The sequence below is a fragment of the Hemicordylus capensis genome, chromosome 1 (assembly GCF_027244095.1).
Source record: "Hemicordylus capensis ecotype Gifberg chromosome 1, rHemCap1.1.pri, whole genome shotgun sequence".
In the NCBI taxonomy this organism is placed as follows: Eukaryota; Metazoa; Chordata; class Lepidosauria; order Squamata; family Cordylidae; genus Hemicordylus; species Hemicordylus capensis.
Genome location: NC_069657.1, coordinates 160,605,768 through 160,626,297, shown reverse-complemented (window position 1 = coordinate 160,626,297; position 20,530 = coordinate 160,605,768). Strand labels below are relative to the sequence as shown.

The following is a 20,530-nucleotide window of genomic DNA, read 5'->3' as shown; positions in this document are numbered from 1 at the left end:
CCTTCAGACCTTGATAGGAAGCTGCTAACCTAGCAGACAGTCTTGGTGGCATTCCGACATCTTTAAGCAAGTGGACACAGTAAGATCCTCTCTTGGTGCTGCACGCAACTTAAACTTCACCCATGCCAATGTAGGCTAGGGAGATATTTGACTGTGATTCATCCATAGCCTCAAGAGCTGTTATACTGGCATGCTTTATTTAACTGCTTGCAGGAGCACTGTCAGGTATTTTTTTAAGTATTTGACAGCCTCTTGCCATCTTTTATTATGCCACGATCTGCTATTGTAGCTCGTCCCCCCAGTCTGCTCGCTTACCTCGATCCCACTTTCCTTCCTAGGAGACAGATTGATGCTTTTGTGTTGGATGCAGGTGAAGTCAGCAGCTTAAAGACACTCAGCACCTCTGCTCGTCGTTTCTCTCTCCTTTTGTAACAGGCACCAGCTAATCAGCACTTCTGTCATCAAACAATTACATAATTATGTTTGTGTAGGAAGTAGTGTGCTGGCAAAATGTGATCCCTCTAACTGCACAAGAAGAAAGGGGCTCAAAGAGAGAGAGGCAGAGTGGTTAGTCATTGCTATATAACAGCATACAAGCCATCTCTCTCTCTCTCTCTCTCTCTCTCTCTCTCTCTCTCCCCCCCTCCTCTCTTTCTCTCCCCTCCCCCCCATATCACCAATAAGCCTAGTTTGTGCAGTAATAATTATAGATTTTGGAGCTATTTGTCTGTGTTTCAGATTTCACTCAAGGAATTAAAAGTGTTAGCACTGATAAAGCACTGATTAACACCCACCTAGGAAAGCTACATTGTTCTATAAAATTCTAGCATCCGAATTATAGAATTCAGAACCAAATGCTTGCAGCTGTACAAGCTTGGATGAGGGCGAATAAGCTTAAACTTAATTCAGAGTCGATAGAGCTGCTGCTAGTTGGGTGCGATCAGCTACCAACTAGTTGAGATGTTGGAGATGTTGTTTAGCCTGTTATCTAGGAGGTAGCACAGGTACTCAGTCTGGGCGTGCTCCTCAATTTGGTTACTTTGAGAACTGTATGCCTTCTTGTATGCTTAGTCATCATCTGAGGCCTAGTTCCAGTCCAGGAATCAAGGCACTTTGGGCATCTGCTAGGAGTAGGGAATTTTCAGGGGTGATGTCAACTCTGAAGCATCCCTTCAGAGATGCTTTTGACCTGTGTTCTGCACTCTTTCAGGGGCCGTGTGAAAACTTGGCCTTCTCATTCTGCTTTGAGGGAAGGGCGATGCCTGGCCAGTAATTGGTGTCGGTTGGGGTGGAACTGTGTGGCTCTTGATTATGTTGGAGATGAACCTCCAGTGCATCGACCTTTTGCACCAACTGTCCTAATGACCACTAGGGGCATTGGGAGTAGAGACAGTGAGCCAGGGTCTCCCTATCTATCTCTACTCTATGACCCCTGATCTGACTCTGCAGCACTTCCTGTGCTGAGTCACAATCCTTCCTTTCCTCCTAGAGAGCAGATGGAAACATCTCTCTCTCTCTCTTCTTACCTATCCACTATGTAGTCCTTTAGATTAGATATAGGTCTTTCCTATCTAAGTGTATTTAACCAATAAATGTTTATTGTTTAGTCATACAAGGATCTCTATGTGTTTTCTCTAAATAGCTGCAATATCCAAACTATCCTCTGCTACCTACTCTGTAACTGGAGTGTGTGCTCATTCCTTAGTGCTCTGCTGTTTTACCTAGTGTGAGTAAAAATCAACAATCTCTAACAGGGTTATGGGCCCAGCAGGAGCAACAGGCTTCTAGGCACAAGCAGAGTTTATTTTATTTTTTCATTTTTCATTTTTGAAAGTGCAGCTGAGTTAGTTAGAAACTGCAGTATGGATCCTGTGACTACAGCCTACTCAGGAATGGCTCCTTCTTTTCCCAAACTGGATGGCAATAACTACAAAACCTGGGCCCTCAAGATGAAAGCGATCTTCATGACAAAAGGAATCTATGAAGTGCTCATGGAGGGACAGCCAGCCCAAGATGAAGCTGCTCAAGCCTCGTGGAACAAGAAAAACCAACACGCATATGGCCTTTTAATTATGAGTATAAGCGATGATTTATTGCTCTATGTGCGGGATACAGATTTAGCCTCAGAAGCGTGGGATAGACTGAAAAAGCAATGTGGCCAAGTCTCTGCAAACGCAGCTCTTCTCCTGTATGCAAAAGCAAACTGCAAGAAGGGGGAGACTTTGAAGCCCACATAGCGAATATCTTAGAAATCAACAGGCTTTTGAAGAGTAACCAGTGTGAATTGAATCATGTTATTCTAATTGGGGCAATCCTACAATCCCTGCCTAAAAGTTTTGAACCCCTAATTGTCGCTCTTGAACTGTCTCATTGTGAACTGAAGGTTGATCATGTTGTGTCGAGTCTGAGAAATTTTAATGTAAGGGTGCAGCGGGAGAAATTTGAAAGCGATGGCACTCTGGCACATTTCAGCAGGCAAAATAATTCCAGCATTAGCAAGTGAAGTAGCCTCAGTGACTCATCAGCATATAATTCAAAGAGTGGGAAACTCAAGAGGGCACAGACCTGTTCACCATGGCAATGAAGTAAACACAGGGATGAGTCATGACGACAAACAAAGAGGGGAGAAGAAGCATGGACAAGGTGGCTTATCTGAAAGGGCTAGTAGTAATGCCAAAAGCTACATTGCCTTAAAAGAGCCAAGGAAGGGTCACACTTTCATCCTGGACTCAGGTGCATCCCAGAATATGATCTGTGATCGCAGTCTATTTATCAAACTTGATAAAAGCCACAGATCTGTTGTGACCCTAGCAGATTCAAGGAAGCTAAGCCTGGCTGGCAAGGGGACAGCAAAGATACTTTGTGGCTCTGCTGCTGAAGCTTATGAGGTTAAGATAAATGATGCACTTTTCGTGCCAGAGATGCAAGTCAACTTGATTTCAATTGGGCATGGACTCAAGAAGGAGTGTAAAGCAATTTTTGAAAATGAAGCATGCTACATCTCTAAAGGTGATGAGTTAATCATGACTGCCCACATGCGGGATGATGGACTTTTTGAAGTAGACTGTGCTACTGCACAAGCAAACGTGGCAAGTAGTTGCCAACACAAAAATTGTGATTTCTCATGGCACAGAAAATTGGGCTACCAAAGCCTAAACTTTGAAACTGACTTCCAAGTGAGGGAACTAACCAAGAAATCAGTGCCAGATTCAGAAGGAGCTGCACAACCAGAACCCAAACTGAGGTGCTCACAGAGGCATAACAAAGGGGTTCCACCTAACAGACTCTCACTCATGGCTAAAGGAGGAGAGATGCACAAACCCACTACATGGCAAGAAATAGAAACATTGCCAGCTGATGAATCTGAGAAGTGGAGAAAGGCAGCAATGGAAGAAATTGATTCCTTGCACAAAAATGAGACTTGGAGACTTGTGGAACTACCTGCTGGAAGAAAGACTGTGGGATGCAAATGGGTCTTCAAAGTCAAGCAGGATGCAGAAGGGGATGTACAGCACTACCAAGCCACACTAGTAGCCAAAGGATACTCCCAAATCTATGGTCAAGACTATGATGAGACTTTTGCACCAGTCGTGAAACACACGTTAATTAGAACATTGCTCAGCGTGGCAGCAGCCAAAGGAATGCAAGTTGAACACTTGGATATAAAGACTGCCTTCCTACATGGGGAAATTGAGGAAGACATCTACATGCAACAACCACCAGGCTTTGAGGAACCTGGAAAGAAGGGGCTAGTGTGCAAACTGCAAAAGAGCATCTATGGCTTAAAGCAGGCAGCCAGAGCATGGAATGAAAAACTGAATCAATTACTACTTAAGGAGGGGTTCACGCAAGGAAAAGCTGACCCCTGCCTATATTCTAGACTCAGAGACAATAGATGGGTCAGTTGATGATTTGATTCTTGCACATGAGGAAAGGCAAGACAGTCATGAAATTGTACAACACCTGAACAAGGAAATAGAGGTGAAGGAACTCGGAAGCATCTCCTATTACCTTGTAGGGGTGTGTCTGAACAGGTCCGGCGGCCATTCTAAAGAATGGCCGAACTGCCGGACCGGTTCGGCCCTGGTTGGTCCGGGTCCAGGTGGGGGGTTTTGCTTTAAGGGTGGGAGGGCTTGCTTACCCCTCCCGCCTCTTTGCCCCCTCCAGCGCCCGTATTTAACAGAATAACGGGGCGCTGGAAACCAGCCGCCCCCCCCTGCTGTGAGCAGATTTTGCGCAAAAGCTACCAATACCCCTTTCGTTTTTTATGAAAACATCGGGTGAGGACTCGGGCGGGCGGGCAGCTGGGAGGGAGGGAGGGCTGGTGGGCAACGGCGGCAGCAGCAGGGGTATTGGTAGCTTTTGTGCAAAATCTGCTCGTGGCGGGGGGGGCGGCGGTGGGGGCGGCTGGTTTCCAGCACCCCGTTATTCTGTTAAATACGGGCGCTGGAGGGGGCAAAGAGGCAGGAGGGGTAAGCAAGCCCTCCCCGCCCTAAAAGGAAGGCCCCCCTTCGGGGCCGGTCCGGACTGCTCCAGACCGTGCACATCACTATTACCTTGGCATCCAGATAGAAAGAGAAGAGAACGGAACATTCCTTTTCAACCAAAAACAGAAGATAAAAGATCTTCTAGAATGCCTGGGACTGACAGATGCCAATGAAGTCAGCACACCAATGAATGCTGATTTCTGGAAGCAGGGTGAGGACAGCCAGCCTTTACCAGCCAACAATCAATATAGAAAGGCAATTGGAAAACTTTTGTACATAGCCACAGTGACAAGGCCAGACATTGCTTCAGCAGTGGGAATCCTGAGCAGAAAAGTGAGTGTGCCAACGAACAAAGACTGGATAGCGGTCAAAAGACTGGGAAGGTACCTGAAAGGTACTGCGCATTATGTATTGGAGATTCCAGCAAACAGCAATCCCAAACTCGTGGGATATGTGGATACAGACTGGGGCAAGGACAGAACAGACCGCAAGTCCACAAGTGGATACCTGTTCCTGTATGGAGGTGGAGCCATAACTTGGAGTAGCTGCAAGCAGTCACTTGTTGCGCAGTCATCCACAGAAGCGGAGTACGTTTCAGCAAGTGAAGCATGCAGGGAAACAGTATGGATACACCAACTACTATCGGACTTTGGCATCAAGGAATCAAAGCCCACAGTGATGTTTAAGGACAACCAAAGTTGTATCCAGATTCCCCAAATGGAGAAGATGAAATCTCAAACTAAGCATATTCCCATAAAGTATCACTATGTTCAGGACTTGCAAGAAAAAGGGGCAGTCCAGCTGAGGTACTGCCCCACAGAAGAGATGCTGGCAGATGGATTAACCAAGCCATTATCCAGAGACAGATTCCAGATGCTTCGTGAGAAGATGGGAGTCATGAGCAGGTGCGACAGGCGATGAGAAGGGGTGTTGGAGATGAACTTCCAGTGCATCAACCTTTTGCACCAACTGTCCTAATGACCACTAGGGGCATTGGGAGTAGAGACAGTGAGTAAGGGTCTCCCTATCTGTCCCTACTCTATGACCCCTGAACTGATTCTGTAGCACTTCCTGTGCTGAGTCACAATCCTTCCTTTCCTCCTAGAAAGCAGATGGAAACATCTTTCTCTCTCTCCTTACCTATCCACTATGTAGTCCTTCAGATTAGATATAGGTCTTTCCTATCTAAGTGTATTTAACCAATAAATGTTTATTGTTTAGTCATACAAGGATCTCTATGTGTTTTCTCTAAATAGCTGCAATATCCAAACCATCCTCTGCTACCTACTCTGTAACTGGAGTGTGTGCTCATTCCTTAGTGCTCTGCTGTTTTACCTAGTGTGGGTAAAAATCAACAACCTCTAACAGATTATGGGTTGGTTTAGCTGCTTTGAATTGTTTTTAGAATTTGATTATTGTTTTTATGGATTATTGTGCACAACATGATTGTTAACTGTCTTCAGTTGCCTCTGGAGAGAAAAACATTTGTTTTAAAATAAACATATAAATAATAAATAGAAGTCTGTCTTTTGTTTCTCCTTGAATGTGTGATGTTTAAAAATAGTTGGGAGATTTTATTTTTTTAATGGTGTGATAGATTGTGAATGAAGCGATTAAAGTAAATCATGTTCCCCTGAAACCCCCAATATCAGAGATGATTACATCCAAATACTTATCCAAAATGTATTGGTCAACCAAATAATCTTCACAGTTTGTTTGTTTTTTGATTGCAGTTTCCAACTTGTGCATGTTTGTAAATTGGATGGATATTAATTGATTAATGTTTGTAAATTCATAAGCTACCCTTCAGTTGCAAGACTATCAGTGTGGCATACAATTTCAAAACTGACATGATAAAATCAGATAAAAACAAAATATTAAAATCACATATCAGTAGCAAAAAACACTGAAGTGTAGGAAAGCTATAAGGCAATGCAAGCTATAAGACATACTGGCATGTCTCGGCAAAGGAAGAAGACCTTGCCTGGTGCCAAAAGTACATCAAAGTTGGCATCAGGCAAGTTTCTGGGCATTCCATATGTGGGGTATCAGAACTGAGAGTAGGGAGGTGCCAAAATGGATTTTGTGTTTTGTTTCAAGCTTGAAATGAAACACAAAATACTCGAAACGTTTTGTTGGAACACTCAAAATGTTTGAGTCCAATTTTTGTGTTTTGAGTGTTGTGGCCATCGGGAACAATGGGGAACTTGAAACACCCCATTGTTCCCCATGGGTAGTAACTAGGGACACCAAAGTGGGTTGTCTGCATGGCATGACCTACCACCCAACCCACAAAAGAAATGGGCAAGCAGGTGATTTTTAACAAATTTTTAAACGGTCCTCCAAACCCCCATAGAATCCTATGGAGAAAGGTTAAAGATTCTTAAAAATCACCCACTTGTCCACTTCTTTTATGGGTTGGGTGGTAGGTAACATCCATCATGCCATGCCACACAACCCACTTTGACATTCCTAGAAGCTACCCATGGGGAAAAAACGGTTGTTTCAAGTTCATCATTGTTCCCTATGGCCAGAACAAGCAGAGTGTACAAATTTGCAATCCTGCCTTGAAAAACACTGCAGAAGCACACAGCAAAGGGAATCTGACCCTCCCAACACAGAACACACATTTCAAACACAGTCTAAAAATGGCCAAAAAAGAATCACTGACCCAGAATTCACTGCTAGCCACAGTGCCACCCTGCACTGCAGTATCATCATTGTCACAAGTTGCTCTTTCACACACAGTTATGACTCTTTACGTTATTTCCTAGCATTGCAACAGCTGCCACAGAAGCACCCTTAGCAGCAAACATAGCCATACGCTCAGCTAGAGCAACTTCAGTCACATTCTGACTGAATATACCTTGAAATGCAGATTACAGAGCAGACCAGAGTAGTTAATGGAGCATAAGTTAGTCTCAAGGCCAGACATGGAGCTTATCACAGCAATCACCAAGAAATATTAGACACACACACACACACACTGTCCATTTCTCACCACAACACTATCTCACAAACAACACAAACCACAACTAAGAAAGGCAGGCACCCAAGTATGCCTTTGTCAATCTGAGATCCATCAAAACCAGATGTTTCTCAGTGCTGAGAAAAGAAAACCACAAAATCAAACCTTCCTTCCACCTTCTTTCTTTCTGTCCTGAAGAATACTCTTCTTCAAGAGAGGCATATGGGCCCTCTCTTTGCCTCTCGGTCCCTTTGAATATGTTTTGAAATTCCCTCCAAAAGTGTTTCCCCCTCTCTCCTCCTTTCCCCCAGCCAATGGGGGCATGGTTGCCCATGACAACACTTGATTTCTCTGATAACAAGTCAACCAAGAAGCAAGTAGATGGCAAGCCAGTCACAAGCCAGTACCAGAAAACCAATCAGGAAGGGAAAAACAGCCTGCCCAAATGGTGCTCAAAACACTTGAAGTAATTTGAGCGTGAAACAGGGTCATTTCAGTTTGAACTTGAAACAGATTCTTTATTTTAATAGTGTCTTGTTTTGAGCTCGAAACACTCTAAATGGCCCATTTTGAGCTCAAATCGTTTCTAACTCGAATCACTTTACACATCCCTGAGAGGGCCTTACCAGTCACCACTCACCTAACCTCATATGTTGGAAGGAACCTAAAAGAAAGTCTCAGATGAAGAGTGAAGGGCTAGGGCTCATGTGGAAGAAAACAGTTCTTCAAGTAGCCATTTAGGTAGACCTCAGGATTCAGTACAAGTTGAATTTCCTGTGAAGTTGTGAGGATTCAGGGCCCTTGCAGAACTACAGTTTCCAACTCCAGCAGTATCTACTGTCTGCATAAGCCCAATCTATCTTCTTCTCCCGTCTTGATGAAATAATCCTCATTTCTTTAGAAACCAGAATATTGGAAGCAGTAATAAACATACTGTTATACCTAACAGGTTTGTATTTTGGAGTAAGAATTTGTTTTCCTTAGCGCAAAATTTAGGTGTTCATAAGTACAGAAATTGCACAGATCCCAAGACATGCTTTATTCCACACACCATTATGTGTTATATTGGCTTAGAAGTCATTATCTTAATCAGGGAATAGCAAGTCAGTATGACAAGTTAGCCAAACAATTGTGTGTTTACCCTTCCTGCCCCAAAAAGTACCTGGAGGAAGACAGATGCTCATTAATCTGTTCTCTGCAGATCAGCATGTACACTTGCTAGCGCATGTTGCTCTTCTATGTGCCAGTTCTCTTGTGCAAAATCATGGTTTCCAATAACTTGTTTCCTCCTTCTGTCCAGCTTTTTCCAGCTCCACTCCAGACCCTCTCAAGGAAGATTGTTCAGTCCAGGATGAATAACACCATTGTAGGGGTCTTCACCATTATACTGGTTTTTCTCTCAGCCTTTGTCAACATGGTATGTTACACTGTCTCTTTGCTGATTTAGCCCCACTGTGTGATCTATCAGCATTTCATAAACTGTGGCATATACTGCAAAAGAAGTCAGGGCTCCTACTGTGTGTTCATCCAGGGGAAGAAATAGCAACTTGGTTTCAGGTCATAGCAGTTTCCTGATTCCTTCCTTCCTAGCCACTTGTGCAACAAATTGTCTAGTCTGACACCTGTGAAATGCAGCATATCAAAGCAATGCTGATTATTTTTTCATAGAGTTTTACAGACCAAAAAACTGAACCTATACTTAGCTTGCCCTAAATCTGGCATTTCCTGGGAATAGTATCATTGCACATGCATGAAATAATCCAGAGTAGGTGGGACTTGGGTTGTGGGTAGAAGTAAATGGTAGGGTTGTGCAAGCTGGAAGAATTGGCAACCGGTCTCAGAATTCCCATCCCCCGTCACAAGGAGGCAGCCGATCACGGGGAAATTGCCCCAGGCCGTACAGTCGGGGTAGAATGAGGGTTCTTTAAATGCCGACCCAATACTGGATTATGGAAAGCTGAGCGGCTACAGAGAATCTCAGGAGCATCTGGGGACCGGCAGGGAGTGATGCATGGGAAGCTGGGAATAAGCACGGGGGGTTGGGGGCGGGGGAAGAATTGCATGCGTGCTTGGGGTCTGTAGATCCTCCCAGTGCTACTCCTATAGGGGAGTTTAATATTGTACATGCCTTCTAATCCTCTGTTGTTCCCACTGTTTATTATTATTTTATTTTATTTTTTACATTTATATCCTGCTCTTCCTCCGAGGAGCTCAGAGCGGTGTACGTGGTTATTTTTTATCCTTACAACAACCCTGTGAGATAGATTAGGCTGTTAGATACATGACTGGCCCAGAATCACCCAGTGAGTTTCATGGTTGAATGGAGATTCGAACCCGGGTCTTCCCGGTCCTAGTCCAACATTAATTAACTTTGGCTGACATCCAGATGAATGCAGCACTGGTGTTGTGGAGGAGTAGCAGTTTTTATGTTATGTTATTTTATTTTATTTATTTTTATATTGATATCCCGCTCTTCCTCCAAGGAGTCCATCAAGTACTACATACTTGAGTTTCTCCTCACAACAACCCTGTCAAGTAGGTTAGGCTGAGAGAGTCTATCTCCTGTTCAGTCTATCTCCTGTTCAGTGCTTCCTCTAAGGTGTGCGCACACTCACACATTTTTTGATGTCCGCTCAATTAATTTTAGATCCCTCTCAGGTTGAATCAGGAAGGCCCCATTCTGAATGTATGCGCACACACACTGCCTTGATACTGCTGCCCAGAACAAAATTCATTCCATACACAGATGAAAAAAATTAGAGAGAACACTGCTCCTGTTCCCTCTGCATCCCACTGTCCCCCCTGAAAATGTGTCCCTGAAGGCTCCACAACCCTCAGGCACATATATTCGGGAGGCACATAGGATGCAGAGGGAAGGTGCTATTTAGAAATTGCCCCATCCTTATAATACCAGCCCTGAGTTTGTCTGGATGTTAGCTTTTGTATTTCATAACTGAGCCCAAACATTATCTCTGCTATGGTAGCTTTCTGTGATGCCCAAATGCCTTTTTAATGCACCTCTGCCCGATGTCCTCCATTATGTCACTTGTTTGTTTTTATTATACGTGACTTTTGCTTTTTGCCAGTTCACATGCAGTACTGTGAATCTCCTTGACTGTGTGGCTGCAGAGCATAACATCACCCCACATGAGGTGAACATGTGCCATATCAGCTTCTCTGCCTCCAATTACAGCCTCGCAACAGTGCAGGGCTTCTGTGCCAGCTCCCAGCCCAACTGCAACTTTCCAGAGGTACACTTTGAAGTCATATATATGGGGGCGGGGGAGGGTGTTCATTATATTTACTGAAGAATTTGAAACCTGCTCATCCACCAACACATGAAGCTGATGGACCATCTTGCCCAGTATTTTCTGCTCTGACTGGCAGCAGCAGCTCTGCAAGGTCTCTGGACAAAAGTTCTCCTAGGTCTGACTCCCTGAGATTATTTTCACTAGAGATGCCAGGAACTGATTCTGTTCCTTTCTTCCTGCAAAGCATATTCTCTTCACTTTAGTTATGATCCATCCTTCTGTAACATAAGGAGCTAATTCTACACATGACAAAGATGGTAGCATGTGGGTCTGTAGTTCTGGTAGTCATACCTTGGAACGCTGCCTTTGTAATAAACTTCCTCCGTGTAGCAAATTCACACAACAGATAGGAACATTTAGTACACTTCTATTCTGATATGTGCATTGAGGGAGCCAGCGCGTAGGATTGCAGAGACCGGAGTTTAAATCCCCTCTGGGCCATGAAGCTCATTGGCTCAATGAACCTCGGGCAGTTGCTGCCTCTCAGCTTAACTTGCCTTGCAGGTTTGTTGGGAGGATAGAAGAAACATGCATGCTACCCTGAGCTCCTCAGAGGAAGGGCGAGATACAGATGTAACTAATAATAATAATAATAATAAATTAATAATGAATAGCTAGTGCATGCAGTGAACTTTTAAATAGAGGTGTGAGCGGGTCGCATTCAGAAATGAGATCCATGAGTTGGAGTGTGATCCATGAGTTGGAGTGGCCTAGTCTAGAATTCTGAGCAGCAGGCCATGCCATTTGCCAGAATGGGTAGAATGTGGTCTTAAAGCAGCTGACAGTCATCACAGCAGTGAAGTGATGAAACCCACACTTTGTATGTAGAAGTTCCCAGGTTCAGTCTCTGACATTTCCATGTGGGGCTGGGAAAGACTCCCTAAAACCAGTCAGTATAGACAATGCTAGACAAGATGAACCAGTGGCCTGATTCAGTTTAAGGCAGCTTCATCTGTTCATATATTATTATTTATTTACACAGTCAGACAGGTGTTATTGACTGGTTTGTTTTATCCAGACATTGAGTCCTTCCCAAGGACCTGGGATGCCTAAATTTTATTATCAATATTGGTGTTGTTATTATAGATATCGTCGCAGAATATAGGCTGTTCCCAGTAAAGCTGCTTTTTGTAATTGGTTGATGGTGATTTCTGTGGCCCCTATGGTGTTGATAATATTTAGATAATATTTAGATAATAATATTTAGTAGTAGTAGTAGTAGTAGTACATTTTTATACATATGTGTACAGGTTAATACATAATGCATGTTTTAATAAGTGTACATCTTGTGTACATAATAAATGTACTAAATTTAATAAACAAAACAGTAAACTTCTGGGGAGATATATGTAGATGTGTGCATACATGTGTGGGTGGAGATAAATCTAGATATATAGAGGTTGAGGAGGAGAGCGTGTGTGTACACATCCATATATGCCCCTTTCTCTCAAAACTAAAAGATGAACTTTTAAAAGCAGATAGCTATATTTTTGATAGTGTACAATTCAGGTGTTTCTATTTTTGAGATGTCTGCAAGCATGTTGTACGAACAGTGGCATCATTGTTTTGTTTTTTATTGTTTTGTTAAACAAAAAAAGACAAGTAGTTGAATAAGCATAATTCTGAAAGCCTGTTAAAACACATGGTTTTTCAGCAGAAAAGATGTTGATAATTCAGATATTAATTTTAATGCATCATAATTTGTAGTTGTATATTTAGGTCATGTCGGAAATAGTCCTTAGTTACTGTCATTTGCTTGGTTGCTGGTGGAAGTGAAGTCCATGGAACCAAGAAGTAGACCGTAGGTTCACTGTAAGTCAGGCCTGCTGTGTGTGACCTATTCAGTTGAATGTCCCCTTTCACTATCTATTGTGAACTTGATGCCCTTTTCCGCCCATTTTTGAGATCCAGGTGAAAAGTAAAAACCAGGAAATTTAGTTATGTTCACAGTGAGCTGGTTTGTGTGACTGGTGGGTTGCATTTGGCATGGTGGGTCAAAGGTTGGGCATGCCTACTGTGAACTATGCTAGTTGAATGTGTTGGCCATAGTATAAGAGCCCATTGCAGCTGATGAGCTTTAATTTGTGAATAGGGTTCTTCCTTCCTAATATGTCTTTGTATCATGGCTTAGCTGACCTTTGCTTTCCTTTTCTCTTCCCATCCCTTTTCCTCTCCCGTATCCCATTCTCCTCACAGTATTTTACCTACAGTGTCTTACTGAGCCTTCTGGCCTGCTCCGTGTTCCTTCAGATCAGCTGCATTGGAAAACTAATTTTGATGTTGATTATTGAATTTATATACGTCATCGTTGTGGAAGTGCCAGGGGTTACCCTCTTTGATAACGCAGATCTTCTGGTTAAAGCCAATGCCATGTAAGTACATATAGAGAGCCATCTTTAAATGACTGGGACCTGGCATTTTGATCATATCATGCTAGTGCTTGCTTGCAGCCAAACGAGCTGCACTAGATTCCAGTCCACTTCTGGGCCCAATTCAAAGTGCTGGTTTTAACCTTTAAAGCCCTAAATTGCTTGGGACTCGCTTATACCACTAAATGAAGGGAGGCAAGACTAAAGAGAGGGCCCTTTTGGTGGTGGCACCCCAGTTGTGCTTGCCCAGTGGTGGTGCTTGCCCAGTGGTGCTTGCCTGGCAACATCACTTTGGGGTTTTTTAGATGCCGGGTTAAGACATTTCTTTTCACCCAAGCCTTTTAAAAAGTTTTTTAAAGTATGTTTTATTCAATTGTAGTATTATTGTTTGACTTTATGAGTCACCTAGAGAACAATTGTTATGGGGCGGCTAACAAATGAAGTTATTGTTATTATTAAATTCTTAGCAGTCCCTTTTATGAATAAGTTAATTGACAAGTGCAGGACAAGTACTTGTTGAGTGGTGACCCCACAACAGTACAGTCCATTCCCTGGGGACATTTATTTTTATTTTTTTAACATATTTACAGTATATAGCACCCAAAACTCATGTCTCTACATGGTTTACACTAAAACAACACAGATGAAAACAAAATTAAAACATTAAAACAATTTAAAATTTAAAAACAAAGATGAATAAAGGGTTTATTCAGCAACAAATGCATATTCTCCTTCCCCTCCCTTTTCCTTTCTGATTCCTCCCCCTCACAACTCCTCCTCCTCACTCTCTACAGGATCCCCAACCCCAGGGACAAATGTCCAAACAAACAAACTACAAAAGATTACTGGATACAATACAACACTCCCCTCTATTCATTTATAAACAGACCTTTTAAAATATTTTTGTTTCATAAGATTTTTTATAACTTCTCTGTTTTTTTAATGCTGGCTCTTAATAGATTGTTGTGCTACAGTATTTTTATTTTTAGGAGGTGTGATTTATTGTAATTGTTTTTTTATGGGTTGATATTCCCATTTTTAATTACGCATCTGCTTGTGAAAATGTTGGTTTTAAAAGTGATATATAAATGTGCACATTAAATAAATAGATGGCTAAACAGATGAACAGGTGGCCAAGATGGGGGCCTAGTTTTCACAAAAAGCAGATGAGGCAGTAAACCTATTTCTAGACTACAGACTCCTGGTGAGACTCCCTGGAAGATATCTTTTTTTCTCTGCACCTCTGAATATAGGTTTTAAGAAGCAGAGTTTTTGCTTGGCCTTCTCTGTGACATGCTAGTTGTTTTATGTGTAGGACATTTGTCTTTCATGGAAGAGCATCCAATCATGTGAGTCCTCAGCTACCATCTGAAGTGGTACAGTCCAGAAACAGGTCTGCTGCCTCATCTATTCTATGCAAGAACTAGACCTGAGGCTCATTATAACTTATTCCTTGTAAACAAGAGATTGTGCAGTATCAACAAATGAGTCACCCCTGGCTGTTATTCACCCCTCTCATGGTTCCCTTTGTCTTTCCTCTTGCTGGCATATAGAATTTGAATGTCCTAGTTTGCATCAATTCCAGGCTCTCAGAGGAGAGTTCAATGTGTGTCTTTTGCATCAAGCAAGGGGCTTATAGTCATGCTGAATGTTTAATAACAGATCTCTTTTTTGATTACTAGTATCATATTCAGCCATTGAAGAAATGGTGACTTGAAAAAGAGAAGTACAAAACATTTAAGTGTTTCATTCCCACAATTTACTACTCTAGTTTGAAGTTATTTCTTGGCATCCTGATCAAGTTAATTTCAACAGAATTTACTTCCAGGTCAATTTCTTATGTGATACCAAATACTTACAGCAGTAAATGAATAGCACTTGCCAGTATGGTATTTAGAGGTAACACAATCTTTCTCCATCTTTAGAAATAATTGCTCTGAGCTTACAGGTGTAAATAACTAAGAGAGTTATTAACAAATGTTAGGAAGGAAAGGAAAGATTGTGCTGTCGAGTCGGTGTCAACTCCTAGCGATCACATTCCATGTGATTTTCTTGGTAGAACACAGAAGTGGTTTACCAGTGCCTCCTCCCACGCAGTATGAGATGATGCCTTTCAGCATCTCCCTATATCGCTGCTGCCCAATGTAGGTGACTACAAATATATAATTACTAGGCACAGTCTGGGAAGCACACTGGTGGGGATTTGAACTCACAGCCTCTTGCACTCTAGGCAAGCTGCTTCCCTGCTGTGCCACCGCAGCTGATAAGAAGTGTTAAGATTGCTTATCTGTAGTCTGAAGTAATAGTTCATTCTAGAACTGTTTCTATCAGTTCATTTTGCTGCAGGTGTAGATCAGGTTCTAGTCATAACAAGTGTTAAGACCAGGTTATAACTAAAACCTGATCTGCACATGCAGCAAAATGAACTGATAGAATCCTGCAGTGATAGAATGGACTCTTATGTCAGACCACAGGTAAGCAATGCCTTTTTTAAAAAAAGGGTTTATTTTTCAAAAATGAATATACCAATACAATTAAAATAATACAAAACTCAAACATCCATTATAAATAAGTTCACAAATATCCAACCGCAGGCTGCTGCATATGTGGAACAGACCTGAATCCTCACAGTTATGAAAACACAGGATGGACCCGTGATAGCACATTACTGCTGGCAGTGTTAATTCATATACACTACTCTACCATTGCCTTCAGATGCATTTTCTGAATATTCATTTTCTGAATATTGCTGCCAAGCGTCAAAAGGTGCAACACAATAATGATCCCACAGGCAGTCTGCTCTCTTGCTCTTCTAGCCTGTGAGAGTTGCTGCTGTTAAGGAGAACTGAACTCTTCATGCACTCAGTCCTGCCCTGTCTTTAACCTCTTCCTAATCTGACACAGCTACTAGCCCAGTTGGGGCTTCAAGAGACAGAAGGTGAATCTTGGTTGTAGCCAGCTCAGAGGCTGATTTATTTATTATTTATTTAAAATATTTATACCCTGCTCCTCCAGTACATTACTGCTCGGGGTGGCTCACAACATTTATAAAACAGTTACAATATAAAATCAGACTAATAAAATTAACCAAATTAAACAAGTTAAAACCACAATCATAATTAGCTTTTAAAATTCCAAATTAAATCCTTAAAGCTAAAAACGAAGAATTATGGAAACTAAAAACTAAAAAATCTACCAGATATATGCAGCAGGTGAAAAATTAAAAACCTCTTTTAAAAGATGTGTGTTTAGTTTTTTTTTTTAAACAAAAAACACTGAGAAGAGGGAACATGGCAAAGCTCTTCAGAGAAGGTGTTCCTAAGCTGAGGGGCCACAATGGAAAAGGCCCTGTCTCTAGTCCCTGCCAGTTGGATCTCTGTTAGTGGCAGGGCCATGAACAGGGCCTGAGATGACAAATGTAGGGCCCTGGCAGGTTCATATGAGTGAATACGGTCCAACACGTACCCCGCCTCAAGCTGGGCTTTAAAGGTCAACACCAGCACCTTGAATCTAGCCCGGAAGTGGACTGGTGGCTAAAAAAACTGACTCAGGATGGGTGTAATACTCGTGAAGCAACTTGCACCCATGAGCGACCTTGCAGCAGCATTCTGAACTGTCTTCAAGGGCAGCCCCATGTAGAGCACATTGTAATAGTCTAATCTGGACTTTACCAAAGCATGAGTGACTGAGGTCAGGTCTGACTTCTGATGTCTGATTGTGACATAATGGTGATGATCTGAGAAGCATTAGAGTTTGGGTGTTTTTCTGCCGCCCTCAGTAATGTTTGAAGGAAGCTACCAGGAGTAAGACTGGTGAAACGGTCATACCCCATACCAATATCTCCTCCGCTTAGAGAAGGCAACACTGATATGAGACAGAATCACTTCACCATATCCATGGTACAAAAAACAAATAGCTTTCTTTAAATGTTTTCCAGGATAGCCGGGGAACGTGACACTGTAGCTCCCACTGCTGGTAGCTTAGGAGTTGGGTCTCCGATGCAGAGCGAGTGTGTGAACAAACTCTGATTAAACAAAAGTGTCTCTCTCCTGGGTTCACTTAATCTGCATTCACTGATCTCGAGAATACTGTCTGAATATGTGGAGAGCTAATGACTGACATCCTAATTAAAACTGAAGAAGCCTTATAATGTTCACAGTTCCTTTAAACCTTTCCTGGAGAACTGCTTTAATGATGTCTTTGGCACAAGTTAATAAAGCAGTGCAAAAGGCGGTGGGCGGGGCGGGGAGTCACTTTGCTTGAAACACAGTCATGCCCTGGTCAATTGTGGATGGCTTGACTGCGGTTATGCCACTTGGGTGGGCTTTCTGCCCTTCATAGAATAGGAAATTGATGGCAAATGAGGGGCAGCCATTTGAAGAAATAATCTGAAAACAAAAAACATCTTTTTGACATTGTATATTGCACAGAATTTTAATCAGCTTAGAGCAGACGGAAATAGAGCACTTAAAAGCAATTATTTCTATCACCTCACAATCAGGATGTCAGCAATAAGGTGGGGTAAATAAGCAGGTTTTTCTCAGAAAGAAATGTAGGAGCTGCAATCTTGTCACTCATTAAATGTTTTTTGTTTGCACTGAAATCTCCATTTCTAACTAAGGTCTTATTGCGTGGAGAACCGTTTATGGATTGCAGGGAATCTCAAGTACCTATGCGGACAGCTGCAATCTGTGTATCACTTCCCAGAGCACAGATTACTGTCTTGATTACTTTTTTTTACTTTGTCTCTCTTACTGATTACTGTCTTATATTAAATTAATTGGGCATCTGTCTGATCCAACTAATGACTCTCTATGAGGTATGAACACTAATTAGCAAGTTGTACTCATGTCACTTTTCAGCCCTGTATCCAATTTCACCCAATGCAGAGACCTAGTGAAATACTACTAGTTAAGCTCATGGTGATGCAACAGGCAGAGCTCTAAGGTGGGGCTTGTGTGTTACAAATGCAGGAGGTCAACTGTTTTTATGCTGGATGGATGGAGAAGGGGGTGTTAACTTGGAGAAGTGACCTAAAAGAGAAGGAAAATTGGAGCAAGACCTTTGGTAATTGGATTACAAAGTGTCTGGTTTTGCTAGAGAGATCTGGGTACACACATCTACAGACTGAGAGTACTTAGACACTTTAACAAAACAGAACATACTGAGCCAGTAAACATACAGATACTTCCCATCTCTAGTACTGCTGACGGACAAAGTGAGCGTTGTTAGCATGTTTTGCATATGCCCTCTGCTAAGCAATTTGATAAAATTCTAGGGTTCGATTTGCAGTTTAAGAAGATTGTATTAATAATATTTCCTACCCACTGAACTGGCATATTTTTGACAGATGTCCTTAGGTTTTCCTGGCATCCCTAACTTGCACAAGCAACATAGGTTTATGGCATCATATCTAACCCTCTAATTTTCCTCAAGTACTTTCCACTAAGCAAGGATTATGTCCTAATACAATTAAGCTCAAAGGGAGAAAGTAACAATATCCTAGCAGAAAAACATCTTTGGTAGTGGTTATGGCTCCACATAGTGTTCAAAGTGAAAAATTGTAGCAGTGATAATGTGAAGCCGTTTCCTGAATGCAATTACTTCTAAATTCAGGCCAGCTTGGAATTCATGAGACTTGCTTTCAAAAATGTGTTTTTAAGATGTACTATTTACCACACTTGGAAACAGATTCTATTTAAATCAGTGGAACTGCCCTTCCTAAAGTGGCTCAGGGAGTCTCACACTGAAATAAAAAACAAAAAATAAAACAATTAAAATTGGGGGGGGGGAATTGAACCAGATTAAAATTACAAATAAAACTAGATATTAAAAGCCAGTTTAAAAAGATGAGTAGTTAAGGTTCTCCTGAAGGCCTCCAAGAAAGATAATCCTCTTCAAGAAAGATAAGCCACAGGGAGCACGTTCCACAAGCTAGGGGCGATAAGAAGGCCCAATTCCAGGTCACCACCAAATGAACCAGTGGCACCTGAAGACAGATCCCTCCTGATTATCTTAATGAACAGTGGATATCTTGTAGAGAATGGTGCTCACTCAGGTAACCCGGACCTAAGCCATTCAGGGCTTTAAAGGTAATAACCAGCACTTTGTAATTTGTAACAGTTTCCTGAACTGTGTACAGGAAACATATCAGCAGCCAGTGCAACTGTTTAAGAACAGGCATCCTGTGATCTCTCCAGGATACCCCAGAGACCAATCTGGCTGCTGCATTTTGAACTAACTGAAGTTTCCAAACTATGTATGAAGGCAGCCCTACATAGAGTGCATTGCAGTAGTCCAACCTGGAGGTTACCAGCTGGTGTACCACTGTTTTCAGGTCTTTCTCCTCAGGGAACAGGAGAAGTTGTTGAATCAATCACAGCTGGTAAAAAGGCACCAAGGTGAAACCTGAGGCACCAAGGTGAAACCCAGGTCTAAGAGCACTCCCAGACTATTTATTTATTTTATTTAGTACATTTATATACCATCCCTTACCAAAACAAGTCCCTGGGTACTTCACAATATGAACAGGTAATGAACCTGTTCTTTCTGGGGGAGTGTAACCTTGTCCAGAACAGGAAATTCTATCCTGTCTTGCAGATTACACCCCCAACAACCAGAACCTCTGCTTTGACTGGATTCAGCTTCAATTTATTATCCCTCATCCAGCCCATGACTTCCTGTAAGCAGGCATTTAAGGGGCTTACACTATTTCCTGATATTTATAACAAAGAGATATAGATTAGGGTGTCATCAGCATATTGATAACACCCAGCACCAAATCCCCAGATGACCTCATCTAACTGTTTCATGTAGATGTTAAATAGTGTTGGTGACAGAATGGAGCCCTGATGGACTCCATATAGTAGCTCTCATTTAAAAGAGCAACTGTCACCAAGCACCACAATCTGAAATCTACCCAAGACATAGGAGCGGAACCACTGTAAAACAGTGCCTTCTATCCCCAAATCCCTCAGGTGATCCAAAAGGATACCACGGTCAGTAGCAGAGTTCCCTCTAAGGCATGCGCATGTGCACACACTCACATGTTTTTTGATGTCTGCTCAGTTAATTTTAGATCCCACTCAGGCTGAATCAGGAAGGTCCCACTCTGAATGCACGTGTGCGCCCACTGCTTTGATACTGCCACCCAGAACAAAACTTATTCCGCACACAGATGAAAAAAATTAGAGAGAACACTGGTCAGTGGTATTGAAAGCTGCTGAAAGATCCAAAAGAACTGGCAGAGTCACACTACCTCTGTCAATTCCCTGACGAAGGTCATCTGTCAGGCCAACTCAAGGCTGCCAACCCTATAATGCACCCTAAATTCAGTTTGAAATGGGTCTAGATAATCATTTTCCTCCAAGACCACTTGGAGCTGGTCAGCCACCA

The 20,530-nt window shown here is 42.3% G+C and overlaps 1 protein-coding gene and 1 long non-coding RNA gene across 4 annotated transcripts in view; one reads left to right on the top strand and one right to left on the bottom strand.

The window, feature by feature from the left end:
• LOC128322786 (uncharacterized) overlaps positions 1-417 on the bottom strand; it is a 39,825-nt gene extending 39,408 nt beyond the window's left edge. The window contains exon 1 of the long non-coding RNA XR_008305990.1: positions 316-417. This is a non-coding gene — a long non-coding RNA (uncharacterized LOC128322786). The remainder of the gene's footprint in view (positions 1-315) is intronic.
• ADCY5 (adenylate cyclase 5) overlaps positions 1-20,530 on the top strand; it is a 356,971-nt gene that overhangs the window by 319,398 nt on the left and 17,043 nt on the right. For all 3 annotated transcript variants that reach the window (XM_053244596.1, XM_053244603.1, XM_053244612.1), the window contains exons 13-15: positions 8,756-8,872; positions 10,542-10,706; positions 12,963-13,138. In XM_053244596.1, the coding sequence (XP_053100571.1) occupies positions 8,756-8,872; positions 10,542-10,706; positions 12,963-13,138 (458 nt within the window). The remainder of the gene's footprint in view (positions 1-8,755; positions 8,873-10,541; positions 10,707-12,962; positions 13,139-20,530) is intronic.